The 14,982-nt window shown below is 48.6% G+C and overlaps 1 protein-coding gene across 2 annotated transcripts in view; it reads left to right on the plus strand.

Moving 5' to 3' along the window:
- The first annotated feature begins 263 nt into the window (after nt 1-263).
- LOC142572452 (guanine nucleotide exchange factor DBS-like) overlaps nt 264-14,982 on the plus strand; it is a 131,526-nt gene continuing 116,807 nt past the window's right edge. Inside the window, exon 1 of one of the 2 annotated variants that reach the window (XM_075681579.1) lies at nt 264-446. In XM_075681579.1, coding sequence (XP_075537694.1) covers nt 428-446 — 19 coding nt within the window. In that variant the 5' untranslated portion in view covers nt 264-427. Of the gene's footprint in view, nt 447-1,766; nt 2,184-14,982 lie in introns of those variants that run through there. The other variant, XM_075681578.1, reaches the window with a different exon arrangement.

Here is a 14,982-nt window from a genome sequence, read left to right on the forward strand (position 1 = left end):
GGACGGGCGCCAGCCACGCGCTGTTCCTCGGATGCCTTTAATTCGCTGCTCCTTTTTCCAGGTCGCCAAATAGCTTCTCGTCAGCTAGTCATCTCTCTCTCTCCGCCGATTCCGGAGTCGGATCCATACGGCGCTGTTTTTCTATGAACGCGGCCGATCACGACGCGGCCGCTGAGCAGCGGCGGAAATCCGCTGCTACCTATTTCTTTTTTACCTCCCCCGCCTATTCACCGTCTCTCCCAGCTCGGCGTGGCGAGACAAGTCTGTCAGCGTAGCAGGAACGCCCGCGACCTCAGAGCGCGCTCGCTCGCAGGTGCGTCGTGCCGCGTACAGAGTCGCGCTCTTGCCTGTGGAATCGGTCGCCCGCTGATCGAACTCGTGCGTGCATGTGCGTACGCTGCAACCTGGAAGACGACGGCAGTGCGGAATGTCCATACGTGCAACAGGTCAGTGCTGATTTAGGAAGCGCGTTCGTTATAGGAGATCACGTGGTCGGCCGTGAGCGCGAACAAACCGCTAAACGGAAGAGAGCTTTTTAGCGCGATGCTATTAGTCCCACACCCAGTGCAATGAAAGTATACTGGCTTCAACTGATACGTAACATTATATCACCCTCGTATGAGAAACGACCTGATCGAGTAAATCACTAAATGAAGTGTGTTGTTGTTGTAACTATCCGGGTTGAGAAGCCGTGTAATGGTGGCGGCCGCTGTATTAGAGGTTGGAACAACAACAACAAAAGAATCACGGCCATAGGTCTGCCTTCTCAGCCCTTCTATCATGTTAATCGGGACTTCAGCGCAAGCGAAATAACGCCCAGACGCATAAAAAGAAGCGCAGCATACTTCACTCTCAGGACCATATAGCGCACACCAGTGGAATATGTCTATGAGGCGATAATAGTTGATCGGAGGCAGGTTGCCTACCACTCACTCCTCTGCGTATACCGTACTTTTCTTCTGCTTGTTTTGTTTCTTCTTTTTGTATGTGTGTGTCTGTGTTTGTGCGCAGGTGAATGTCAACGTTTTAAGTGACTGTTCTCGAAAAAGGTTCAATTAATTAATGCATGTTTATCGTATTAAAGCGCAGACACAGACGCCGCTTGAAGGCTGCTGGTATTTCGCATAACGAGCGATTCTTCCGCGTGCCTATGCAGACGAGCCACGCGCCACCGTGAAACCCTGACAGCGGCGTAATTCTTTCCGCATTACGTCATCCCGACACAACCTTCCGGTCAGGCGTGCTTGCTTTCTCTCCAGCTTGTTGATAGAAACTAACGAAAGGAGAAGACGGTCAAAGAAATCGAGCGCTTCCCTTTCTCTATCCCATCCGTGCTTTTCTCGTTGTCCTTTCTTTTTCCCTCCCTGGCTCTTGTTGAGCGGGAAGACCGAAACGAGGGATAGGAGTGGAGAGAGGGGGGGGGGGGGGGTGAGTTCAACGGGTATAGGCCACCGATTCGAAATTTGGAAGATACCAACAACAGAGCACACGTAGGACAACCGCAAGCGGAAGCTATCAGGCACACGTCGATGTAACTCGAGGGGAGGGGGGGGGGTGCCTTGCGCCGCAACTTCATGCTAATGTATCACGCACAGTCCACCGCGAGCAACGGCCAGTATCAAAGCAAACAAAAACAGCAGCAGCGGCAGCAGATCAAGCGCGAAGTCGGACGACGCCTCCCTTCGCAGCGCGTAATGGATGTGGCCCGTACGACGTCACATCCGCCGCTCACCTGGCGGCAGGTAGCCTTTTATTGTTGCTGTTGCTGCCGCTCTCGCTCTTTCGTCAAAACCGGCTTTTTGCCGCGTCGGCGACTGCGCGCGCTCGTTGGTGGGCCGGCTTGTGCACGTCCGTCCGTCCAACGCGCTGACCGGCGTCAAAAGAAGAGCGGCGCATCTTCACGAGCTGTGAGGGGGCGTTATTCTGCACTGTGCGCGTGTGCTGTGTCGAATCATGTAAACGTGGCTGCGATCATCCCGCGATCCTGTCAGAGCGCTGCTGCTACAGCGGAGGACGCGGCCAGGTTCGTCGGCAAGCTTTTAGATTGCGTGAAAGAAGGCTGGAAGTCGTCCGGGAACCGGTGACCAACTGCCACCAGCGCCAACGACAGTCGCACTCGGTGACTCGGTTTCGCGCGGGCATGAAAGTGCTCTTCAAGAAGCTCGGATCGCTGCTCGGCACCAGTGAGTGTCACTTCTTTTGCTTTTCCTACAGCGAAAACACTCCGGCTTGTTTGTGTTACCGTTGCCAAAGACGCGAGACAAGCAACTCGCGGACGAAATCGAGTGGTAGCTGCTGCTGCACTGCGCGTCGCGCGCAGAAGCCGTTGGCAGTGGCATTATGCAAAAACGGTTTCTTCCGACGGAAATTAATGATTCGTCGTGCCGAAAGTTCAGCGGGTGAAAACCGACGCGCGCACGACAGCTGTTTGGCGCGCCGCGGTTTTAGCGCAGGGATCCGGCATCTGCGGCTTTCGCGTGCGCGCCTCGCGAAACCGCACCGGGGAGGCGTGTCCCAGACCCGCTTTCGCTTCCACGGAGCTCGCCCATTTATCGCGTTCGACTCGTGCAACCCGTATCGCTGTTGCTGTCGCGTCGACAGCTTTCACGGAATTCCTTATCGACCTCGCAGTTTGCTTCTTAGCTGCGCCTGAAACAGTCCTGCGGCGGTGCTGCGGCCTGTACGTTTCTTTTTTTTTTTCCCCTTTCGAGGTCACCCGATCGCCCTCGATATAACGGTACCTGCTGCGCCGATGGGCGCGCGCGTAGCTGTGTTTGGTTCCCGTGGCGACATCTGAAACCGCCACGCGGCCGCGTCGAAGTGAGCGCCAGCAGTGTGCGGTGCTGTTATGCTGCCCGCGTCCTGTTAAGTATAGTCGAAAGTCTGACGCATTCTCGTTCGGTCAGGTAAAAAGCATATGTCGAGCAGAAAGTTGAGTCACTGCTCAATTCAAAACGAACGTCTTGAGGTTTCGACTTCGTTGCTACAGAATCCTTGTTCGCAGTGACACGGGTATCGCGACGAGCTTCCTTGAAGAGGTGGCTAGTCGAGAGAAAATACTTCCGTTGATCTGGGTTTACCTCAAGCTCACCGTCGGCTAAGAGCGAACCTCTAAAAGCCCGCAAGGATTTTCGAGTTGATTATTTAAATAATGATTGTGTCTCACAAATATAACCGAAGTCTGAACTTTACACTGGAACCCGAAACGTTGAGGTTTCCGCGGCGTCCACCCCACTCTGATTCTTTGCAACTTCGGCAATCAATTACGGGCTTCAGAATTTCGTTACACGTTTCTTTAGGGCTCCGATCAGTCTTTTAAACAAGGTATTATTTGTTTCTGCAGTTTCAATTGAATGTGTCTGGTCGTCTCTCTGCTTCACGCGCCATAAGACGTGGGAAACCAGATGGACACGAGCGATCGCGGCTGAGCTCTTAACAGCTGATCCTGCAAAAGAAAAAAAAAATTCACACGTGTTTTCACTGCTAAAAAAAGATGTTAACGAAGTTGTGTTTACTGGTTTGCCGACTAAGAGCAAAGTTCTATTTCAACCTTGTTAAGTGCGTGTAAGCAGACACGTATGGTCATTGGTTTGCGAACACTGCAAATGCTTGTAGCAGATGCTCATGCAACGTTCCGACATAATTTGGTTGCCGAGTCATCTCTTCGATTCCACAGTCATTAAGAAGAGAGAGGGAGACGAATGAAAGGAAGCCAGAAAACTTATGCAGAAAACTCCTGCCTAGCTGTTAACGTAGTAAGTTCCGCGCTCTGCACTGGCCGTAGTGCCTCCATTTCGACACGGATGGCTAAGCAGACCGAGGTCGACTATAACGTTATTGTTAGTTCCAGCGCTAGTCCACTTTTCCTTAAAGCGAGCCCACTGAGAGGATTGAGCAAAACGTGATACGTTCAGCTCTTATCTTCTTAAGTGTGTTAATGCAAGCACACACGGCAAACGCCAGAACTTCCAACGCTCGAAGGCAACAAGCCGAAACGCCTCCTTCGAGTTTCGCGCTTGTACGTCGTACTTGGGAACTTACTCCCAGGCGCCACAGCGGCAACATATAGGTAAAAAGCGCACATAGCCGTGAAATTGTATCAGTACATATTGATTGGTTTATTGTTGTATTAGAAATGTTGGCAGCAGATGTATGTCGCCGGCCTCTCCAGAATGTGAAACCGTATGAGTGAAATGTTGAGAAGACGCGAAACTCGGGGGCAATTTGTTTTCGGGTCTTGCACACCGAAGGGTAGAGTGTTGCTGAAAGGTAGTTTTTCGTTTTTCGCGTCTACAGAACCCGGAAGCACGGTTTTAGAATAGAGACGTACACAGTTTAGTCTATCGAGCGCACGGCCAGCGCGATACGACCCTTGGAAAACTTAAAAAGGACGGTAGCTGCTTGGGTGGATGAAAGTATACTTGGCTCGCTACAACGTCAGCGCGAGAGCATTTCTCCTAACCGCACCAGAATTCTTCAGAGTTCGTTATTTTTCGCAGCGCCGCATCACTCAGCCGGCGCTGCACACGAGTAAGGACGCCTGTGTATAGTACAAGAATTGTTCTCGAAACATGCAATAGTCGCAGATGTGTCGGTTTAGGCTGCCCGCACTTAGCGATGCTACTGGCGACAATTTCACATTAAGATCTGGCCTCGACTGTTTTTCAAAGGCAGTGGCTCCTGGACAAGTTTGAGGACGATGTTGCTCAGTTGATGTGAGAATGCGCGAAACCAGTTGCATAATTATATACCTTTGACGGTTCGTATTGCATCCTGTCACTGCGCAAACTGAAACGTGTGGGACGAAGGAAAAAGGAAACTAACGTCAAGATTTGCCCTCTGCGTCTACTCGCCTGTCCGCACCAGATTTTCAGCCTCTTAAAAACTGCGACATGTCCAACCATCTCTGAAATATATATATACGTTTGAGAACTCTGAAATAGCTTCCGACCACTTCCCCTCTGCGTCGTCTCTTCTAAAATAAACTAGGATAACGGCGAGCGTACGTCGAAATCCCCTCCCCCTCCCCCCAAAAAAAGAGAAAAAAAAAGAAAAGACGAAGGGAGCAACTTCTAACACTTTCCTTTTAATCCGATTTATTTATTTATTTTTCGTTTATACTTTTCGAACTCTAGTAAATAAAGCGTATACGCAATAACACAGAACTGGTGACACCTATAAGCTTTTTCCATATAAGGAAGTTCTTGCACTACTGGAGCGAATAAGCTGAGATATTGCTATATAGCCTCGGGGGGCATCGAATGAAATGGCGGAGAACGAAAAAAAAAAAAAGAGCACAGAACGAGGCTAGGAAACTGCGAAGTGAAAGGCTCTTTTCGAGGCGTTGCTACGGAAGACACTTTGCTGTCCGCGAGCAGGCAGCTCCAGACGTCGTTTACCACAGGGTGCCAGCCAGTGCCGGACGCGCGTAACTTTCGGCCACGAATTGTGTGGGTGGGAGCTGGATAAGAGAAGAGCGCGCTAGGCGCAAAGCAGCGATCGAAAAAAGCGCCTTTGCGGCCATGCATGCATGTGTGGGATGCGACTCCGCATGTGTGGGGGCACCCTCGGGGGCGCAGACACCTGCGTCGCCTCACGAGCCTTTTACCTGTGTCCTTTCTTTCTTTTATGGGGTCCGTCTGTCTGTCCTGTGCTGTACTTCGACTGTACAACGTTAAGGACAAACGTACAACGACGTTCGAAAGAGTGGCTTAGAACATTGAGACAGATGTTTAATGGGAGCTGGGGGTGTTTCACTAGCAGTACGCTGCTCCAGTTGAGTTGGGGTTATGCACGAGACGACCAATTAATACATACTATAGACGCACACGACATGTGCTTGCACGCACTAAGTAACTAGAGCATCAGGTCGGAGGCCAGTGTCTCGGAGGAAAGACTACAGCTTCGCTTACACGAACGCGGCGCGGACGGGTCGAGTGAGGAGTAGAGCTGACCAGCCCCAATTCCGACGGCGTTTACGTGAATCTTACCAAGCGGAATGGGCGGCGAGTCAGCGCACCCCTCGCAGACTGGTTGACAGAACTCGCCTCGATGCTCCTTTGGCTTGACAAGCTAACGTTTACTACAACCCTGACAACCGGATTTCGGCCCGACAAGTCGACTCAAGCCGATTTTATTGGGCTCGTGCAAACGCGTACGCGTGGCTTAAGAGTGCCCTTTTTGCACGCGGAGCATTATACCAGCCCTGCTGCAACGTTCAAGCACATACATGGGGAAGCTCTGGGGCACTTCCGCACAGATCTAAAGCATTTTCCACAGTAGGTCGTGAAGGCCATAAACGTGTGCATATGCGTAAGACATGGTTCACGTCAGCGCACGCACTAGACAGTTCGCGTTAAGGGGGGATTGTGGGGCAAAATCGACTAAAAATATTTCATTTCAACGCCAGAGATAAATGTTTCCTTTCTTTATACGCTGTTTAGCAGCAATGACGATCAGTATTGAATTACTGCAAGCGCATCAGCTAATCGACAACTCGCGTTTCACTTCAACGTCGCTCTAGAGCGGAAGTTACGTTCTCGTTTCGGCCAATATCGGAAGCGCTGCCGTGCGAACGCACGTATACAGCCGCGAGCTTCTCCACGAAAGAGCGCCTGCTGCGTTGTTCCATGCCCAGTCTTTAGCACAGGAACATTTCTCGCACATAGCTATTACTCCAATGCCAGCTTATTGCGAAACGTAATGGTACAGTTGTGGGGGCGTCGTTGGAAAGGGAAGTCATTTGTCGTAAGTGTTGCATCTGTCTCAGTGCGCCCACTGAGAAGGACAAGGTCGTCTCGAACTCTGCATCGTGCCGCTGCTACGCTTGGCTTCATTCGAAGTTGTTAGCGCGTGTCCTTGCTTGGCAAAGACTCCGCAGGCGTAGTTTCCAGGCGTGTCTTGGTGTTCGTTATCGTATGTGCACCTACGGCATTCAGGGCGACCGTGTATATAAGCACGGAGTTTAAGAAGCGGACATAAATATTTCATAGAGCAAAATTAAAGAAAATGGCTGATATAAACTAAAGAAAAGCACCGTCCAACTTTCAGGAAGAGATGTACTTTGCCACTTGTCTGTTTCGCAAGCTCAGCGTCCCTTATTGTGGGCACTCGAGGTTGCTGATAGCGACTGCTACTGCACGCAAGTAGTAACGCCATGGCAACTAGTGATAATGAAGTCTCTTATCTACTTGGTGCCTTGATAAGAAGATAGTGGAACATTCGGCCGGACTCCTTCTTTTGTTTGAAAGGAACCTCTTTCTACAAATTGGGAAGCCTATTCAAGCGCTTCCTCTTTTGCTGCGGCTTCTGCAATGCGAACTTCAATCCTCTTTCGTTTATTGCATTAGGTAAACGGTCTCTGGTAAAAAAGAAGTAAGAGGGCAAGATGTATCGCGCGATAAATGTCCTTAAATAGACAGAGAGAGAAATAGTGAGAATAAACATGTTTATTGCATAAATGAAGCTTTGGAGAGCCGTCCTCATTCAAGACAGCTTGCGCAGTTACATATAACTGTGTTCAATTTGGACTACGGTGCATTATCTTCATGGCGTGCTGGTCAAGTTACAATTTTTTTTCTGTGCGAATAAAGGATCGAAACTTCGCGAAGAATGTTGATTGCCTGCGTAAGTTTCATGCGGTGAGACTTGCTGCTTCATTGGCTGATGTAAAATTGACGGATGTTAACATACCAAAACATACTGCAGGGCTAAAAGGTGCCGCAGTGGAGGGCTCGCAGCGGATTAATTTTATACGCCTAAGCTTGCTTAATTTGCACCTCAATCCAAATTCACAATTGCGTTTGCATTCCGCTCTCATAGATCGAAACGTGACCGACGCAGTCATAAATGGAACCTGCCACCCACTAAGAGGTCCGTACTTGGGCCCCATAACTCCATTGCAACTAATAAAATGTATTCTTTTTCTCGTTCTCGGAATCAGATTGTCATATCAAATGCTCAGCCACCCCAGTCATGCCGTTAATGATGAACTAAAGAAAATCGGGGGCGTTAACATGAAACTAGAAGGGGAAGAAGTTACAGAAGCACAGGCTGAAAGGAAAAAAGTTTCATAGAAAAGTGTGTCTTTTTCGTGTCTAATTAAAGTGCGCTGTTTTCTTGTTTTTCTGTTTTTTGTTCTGAACACCATTTGCTAACTAGCCCAATAACAAATTTCCTTGAATAGTTCTGCAGCGCGTCTGAACGTCACCAAAAAGTTGTCTCAGCAACCTAATCTATTAATATGAACCAAAATGCCGGAAACACCCGTCCTAGTAACGACTGTGCCTTAAAAGCCCATATTTTCAGGGGAGTATCCTCCGGACGTTGCTAACCGAAAGTTGAAATTCGCCCTACCTTTCGAAATTGAATTTTTATAAAATGCTGCTCAGTGAGTTAGGCTAGTGCATTGCGGTGAAGTTTGATGGATGGCTGAAGAGTCAGTTGTCCTATATTCATGGGTATGTGCAGAATGACGCGCGGGTTAAGAGTGGCAAGACTGTATCGTTATACGAAAGGTTACAATACGAAAAAACTATGTGTACCTATACTAAACGTTGCTGTGTACCCTCTTTGCTGCACGAAATTGTGAGAATATGCCCGTGTATTAAGCGTTATTTGAGTAAAGGTTACAATTTTATGTCTCGTTTATAGGTACACAAATATGCCCCCTTTAGAGGTTACTTGAGTAAAAGTTACTATGTAATTTCTATATATGAGGGCACAAATTTGTGAGAATATGCCCCTTTATTAAACGTTACCATGCTAAGAGCGTTGCAAAAAAAAAAAAAAAAGTTTCTTTGCTCGGTGAGACCTACCCAAGAAATGCTGAAGATTTGTTTCGCTTCTGATGTTGGGTGACCCTTTTACAATTAGCACGAGTCACTGGGCGTGATCAGACATGCGGAAACATGCAAAGATTGGCTCACGATGCTTCTGCCGTCCTGCCGCTGCACCAACGCTTCGCCCGCTTTTCTCGCGGCCCTGTTAGCACCCGGACAAAGGTTTAACTCGGCACTGGATGGGTAACGGCTCAAGGCGGCCTGTGCCTCCCAAACCGGCGGGTCGCGCTTGACCCTTGCCTCTTTAAGTGCTTACGACCCCATGCTTCCAAGAATGGCTTCCTTGAAAGGAAGCGCAACGCTTGCAGCCGTCGGGTGTCATTCTGCGGCTCTTTGTGGCCCCTATTCACACGCGCTACCGAAGACGCTGCCGAGTCGAGCACTCCCCGGCTGCAGTCTTTAGTGAGTCCTTGTAGAGGTGTAAACCAGACAGCTCGTACATCCATGCATGTTGTCCCGAGATCATTCATTTCCTTCGGCCGCAGTGGTAGTGTCGTATTATGCTCCGTGGGCAAAAGACGCGCGCTGGAATCAGCCACCCCCCTCGCCCCGCGTGGGCCGTTCGCGCCGAGGGCCAGTTTTAGAGAGGGCGGAAAGAACGCTATAAGTGCAAGCCGGGCGTCACACCTGTGTGGCAATTTCAGTTGTCGTCGTGGAGTCGCTTGTTCCTGGTTTCGTTGTAGTGAACTGGTGTTTATGAGGGCATGAAATGGCTACGCTCGTCCCAGTAGTTTGTATCGCTACCACCAAAGGTGAACTATGTTCGGTCTCCCAGGTCATACCACACAGTTCCTACGCTGTCCGCGAGCGAAACGCACCCACAGCATAGAACCCGCTGGTGGGCGAGTTCGTTGAACATTGTTGCCAACAGAATTTTACCGCTAAACAAAAATAAATTCAAATGAAACACTGATAGACACACACGAAACAAGCAAACGAACAAACAAGCGCGGCGAGGACAAGTACTTTCTCTTTTGGGACCGTCAGTTAAAGCTGTCAATAATAATAATAATAATAATAATAATAATAATAATAATAATAATAATAATAATAATAATAATAATAATAATAATAATAATAATAAAACAACGGCTATGGTAACTAAGCAAATGCCGCTTGCGTAGGTGATTTATGCACTTTGGTGCGCACAATTTTAATGAACAAGCAGAATCGGCAAGTTCATAATCAACAAATTTTATATTAACCTTGTAGATACCCGCCGTTGTGCCGTATAGTGGCTTTGATGTTGCGTTGCTCAGCACGAGGGCGCGGGATCAAATCACGGCCGCCGCGGCCACAATTTGATTGGGGACGAAAAGCAAAAACACCGGTGCATCTGGTGCACATTAAAGAACTCCATGCGATCAAAATTAATTCGGTGTCCTCCACTACGGCGTACCTCATAATCATATCGTGGTTTCGACAAGTAAAAGCCCAGAATTTAATTTCTTAATGAACTTTAGATTTAGCAAAAATGGTATGTGTTTACATAAATCAATAACTTGAAGACAGTGGTACGCGAAGGCAACAGCACATTTTATTTGACACTTCTAAGCGTTCGTTTTTCTAGGTATTCATCATCACTTTTTTCTTTCTTTTTATTGTCCATTATGCATGCAAATGTGGCATTCAGAGGCGGGAGTCTCGATACAAAGACGAACCTCCCACGTGATGCATACGATTTCGGTGGAAAGAGCGAAGCCAGGCTTGTCTTTTGCCAGCCGAGAGTAGGACTAGAATCAGCTTCGCTCGGCTTCGACAGACGTGCTGTACGGTATCAGCTATATGTCATATGATGGTGGCTGGCGAGGAGTTGATATTTGAGTTAGGACTCGTATTAGCGTATTGAGCTTTGAAACTGATGAATCAAACGCCTCAGAAGTGTCAAGGTTTTCTAATATAAACACATGCCATAATCGCGAAATTCAAAAAGTTGGACATTTTTTAATTATGTACTATGCCAGTTGGTATTTGGCCACGACAATTGTGTCCGCCAAAGCTCACAAAACCACATGAGCAAATAGCACTTGCGTGAATAGCATAGTCTCTTTATTAATTCTATCCTGCAGTACCATGTACATTACGTGCACTTCAGCAGAAACTGTTGTTGGATGAGCTGATTAAGCGTCGCTGTGAAAAGAATGCGTGGGGAAATAATGCTGTCGTTTTCTTTTTGTCTTGATTGTGCATGTCTTTTTGTTGTTTTTTTTTTGTCGCGCTCAGATGCGCTGAAAATGAATTGAGATGAAATTGTGAACTCGTTCAACATCGTTCGGTTGAGTTTTAGCATTTGGTTTCAATCTCTCCATTCCCTTTACACATCACCTCCATCTCGAGATTGTATGTGAAACACACGTTTGCCGAGAGAAAGCCTGCTTTTCAAACCAAGCGCCCTTCATTAAAAAATTTTTTTGACGAATATAGAACACTAATCGCTCACGTAATATACCCTTCGAATCGGTACTGTAATGCGAAAAAAAAAGATAAACATTGCAGTTTACGAGTGTCGAAAGCTACTTACGTTTTAGATAAAGAGAAAAAAAAGAAGGAAGGAAAGCTAACGGGTTAAGACGAAAGAAGTTTCTGTACGCGAGCTTCCCGTCGTTCGCGCATCTGGAACGCCCCAACGATGCTCATCGTTCACGAGTCGAACGTGCCTCTCTCCCGACCGAGCGCGTCGAACCTCGCGCCATCTGCGCATCTGTGCAGCCAATACACGACGCCCATAAAGGTGCCTTTCTGTATCTCCTCATTGCCGCCCCCCCACGTGTCTACCGCGTTTCTTGATCTCGTTCTTCGGCCGCCAGGATATATCGCGAGGAGGCACACCGACATCGGCGGCCCACCGTCTCTCCCCACCCCTTTTGATTCGTTCGCTTCCCCCCCGGACTACTTTCTTCCACTACCATCTTTTCGTTGTGCTTTTCCCGCGGGCTTATGCAGCAGCGTGCCAGCGTGTGTGTCTGCGCTGCCGTTCGTGCGTGCGTGGAGATGCTTGCTGCGTGCGCACGTTGTTGCTGCCTCACCGAGTGCGACGTCTCCGTCCTTGCGCCCCCCCCCCCCCCTCTTATGGGCACGTTTGGATGGCCAGTGATGCATCGCATCGCTGTCGGCCCGGCCCGCCGGCATCGGCTGGCTCGTCCCCGCGAAACTAACGCCGGCACGTTTCAAATACCGAGCAGCGAGCTTTCCCAACCACGAACGACGATGAATTCAGCTCGGCCGAGTCCTATATATAGGCTGTATATGTGCTGTGTATGCCGTCTTATTTTGCGCAGCGCCGAAGATGCGTTTTCAGCGTTTGCGGCGCTATAATCTTTTTTTATTAGGTATATGTATAGCTCCGGCTGTACTGCAACGCCCGTCAATCCGAAAGTGTTCGGTGCTTCTTTCGCTTTCTATATATTGACATGTCCCATTAAATGCGTGCCCACAGATTGCGCTGCTACGTCTTGCAGAATCTGCAGGGTTGCGGGAGATGCGTGAAAGCAAAAGGGAGACGGACATTCAATTTTTGGGCATTTAGGACGCGAGAGTTTTGGGTTTTAGGAATGTATAAACGGAGAAAGGGTGGCGGTTATTGCGTCTGAAAGGACGCGGAATGCATGTCTCGGTACGATGTGAGCCCTTCTGGTTGGGTTTAGTAAAGTTCGTATATATTGGCAGGCCTGCTGCGGCGCCGCACATCTTGCGTTTGCTCTGCGCTTTGCATGATTCACGGCGAGCGCTGGTATAGATCTGCGCGCCTGAGCTTTCATGCACGGCTCTTGGTTGTAAAAATTTACTCTTTCTTTCTTTCTTTCTTTCTTTCTTTCTTTCTTTCTTTCTTTCTTTCTTTCTTTCTTTCTTTCTTTCTTTCTTTCTTTCTTTCTTTCTTTCTTTCTTTCTATCTTTCCTTGAAGCTTATTTTATTTCTCCTGCTTTACTGAACGGTACGGTTATAGCGGTTGGCGTTTTCATTTTGTATTGTCGTTCGGCAATATATTCTTTTCTAATTCTTGATTCATGTTACCAGCATAGTGTGTGTGTGTTACCCTACATTGGCGGGTATATAATACGTGACTATACTGTCCGAAACATGGTGAGTTTCGCCAGGCAACCATGAACCGTATATGAAACTCTCTTGCAAAAATCACGCATGATACTCGACTCGCATCTCAAGACGATCTATTGGAAGCAATAGAAAAAAAATACACAGCGGGATTTCTGCGTAACAACTTTCGTAAGGGAACTCGGCACGGCTTTCTCTTCTATTTTCTTCACCTTGTCAGAGGCGCTAACATGGATACGTTTGAATATATACACGCGCCTGTGACGCGTGTGCGTTCGATGTGCACAGTAAACAGACTCGCTCGTGAGGGTACGTGGCACTGGAGCCTGGAGCACCTATATGCGGGTGTCTATGTGTCGCGTAGATAGGTTCTTCAAATGGCACACGCGTGCGGACACAACTCTGCTGAGAGTGCAGACGTATATCGCGGGATTCGCGAATGCAGTGTCGAGAAGGTATAGCGGGTAGAGAGGAGCAGCAACTGTCAGCTGCGGGGGTGACGCGAGAGCTTCGTCTTATACGAACGCGTTCACGTTCGGCCGGAGACGGAGTACCTGTCGACTTCGGCGCCCGCTGACAGTCGCGCGGCTACGTATGTGTATACTATTGACACGGCAGATTCCTCGCTGGCTGTCAGGTGGCTGTCTTCGCGCACGACTATCTTGGCGCAAGGGAGCACGGTCAGTGTTTGGCTGCTATATATAGCGGCTTCGCGGCGGGGTCTCAACATCAGTACTATGTCTATCCTCACCGGAAATGCGCATATACAGTCGGTCTAAACTTGTGCAGGGAACACGATGAAGGCTGACGTACGTGCATTTGATTGAGAGAAACAGTATTTGTACTGCGGGAGAGAAGTTGGGTATTCGGGGTGATTTGACCGCCAAAGTTTCAGCGGATTCCATGTCTACCATGATAACTTTATCAGTTCTGATAATGAAATTGAGCGACCGCAGCCGTGGCGTTGTGCATAGTGCGCGTGCCATAGCTTCGGGAGGTGGTTGGTTCGAAACCCGCCGCCGGAAACCTACCGTTTATCAGATGGGTACAGGCCCCTCCTTTACCGGGCGTCCGCTAAAGTAAGGGGTTAGTGAACGCCTGGAGGAGGTGAACCGGATTGTCGCAACGCCAACTAGTTTCGAACCGCGGCCCCAAAGGGTCGTGTGTCGGTCGGTTCAGTTTGCGCATGGCTGCCCTGACTAATAATATGATAAAATTGAGGGGCCAAAATGGACCGTCGAGATAGCCAAGTTGATGCTAAGAAAAAAACACTGAGGGTCTTGCTTTCTTTTTTTGTCATGCTTGTCTTTGCTCTGAAGCTTTTCCTCGATGATTAATAGCTCTGATTGAAATGAAGGGACAGTCGTCCCATTAATGTCGGAGGCATAAGAGGGTCGTAAGAGCAGTCAGCGTTGGGAACATTAGCCTTTTCCTGTAGTGAGTATCGCTGGAATATACCTTCCCGACGGAAGGCATAGTTCAGAGAGCCGTATTCGCCTCATTCGCTTGCTTCCAACGAATGAACTTTCTAGATTGTGAGAGAAAAACAATGAATAACGTATTTTTTTTTTCATTTTTTGCGGAGTTTTATGCTAAAATAATGCTGCAGTTCAAATTGACATCTTAGAAGCAGCTTCCACCAGTGTAGAGTCTCGCGCGAGGCCTTGTGCATTGCATCAGCTTAACTTGGGAAAAAAAAAACACGATCTGAAACGACCAGCAGCTTGTTTTGCTTACAGCATCCAAAAACTCCGCGCGCAGTTCTGTCCCGTGCTCGTTCTTTCCAGATATGCTAAGTCACCGGCACCTACAAAACAACTTTTCTTGGCGCACTGCTGAGCTTCGCATATATATATCCTCTTCGGTTTCAAGTTTTCCTAGCGGCGATGCCGAGTTCTCCCTCTGCACTTGCAAACATACGTCGCATTGTATATACTCGGTGTTATTGTTTCTCCTGTCTCAACAACGCTCGAGCTCCCGTATACCGCCGCGCTTCAAAACGCAGGGCGTGTATCAGAGACAACACCCCTGGGACCGCCGCCGTCGCAATCCGGCCCTTTATTTTTCTTCCTTTTTCGTAGTGCACCCCCG

The sequence above is a fragment of the Dermacentor variabilis genome, chromosome 2 (genome assembly GCF_050947875.1).
Source record: "Dermacentor variabilis isolate Ectoservices chromosome 2, ASM5094787v1, whole genome shotgun sequence".
NCBI lineage: Eukaryota > Metazoa > Arthropoda > Arachnida > Ixodida > Ixodidae > Dermacentor > Dermacentor variabilis.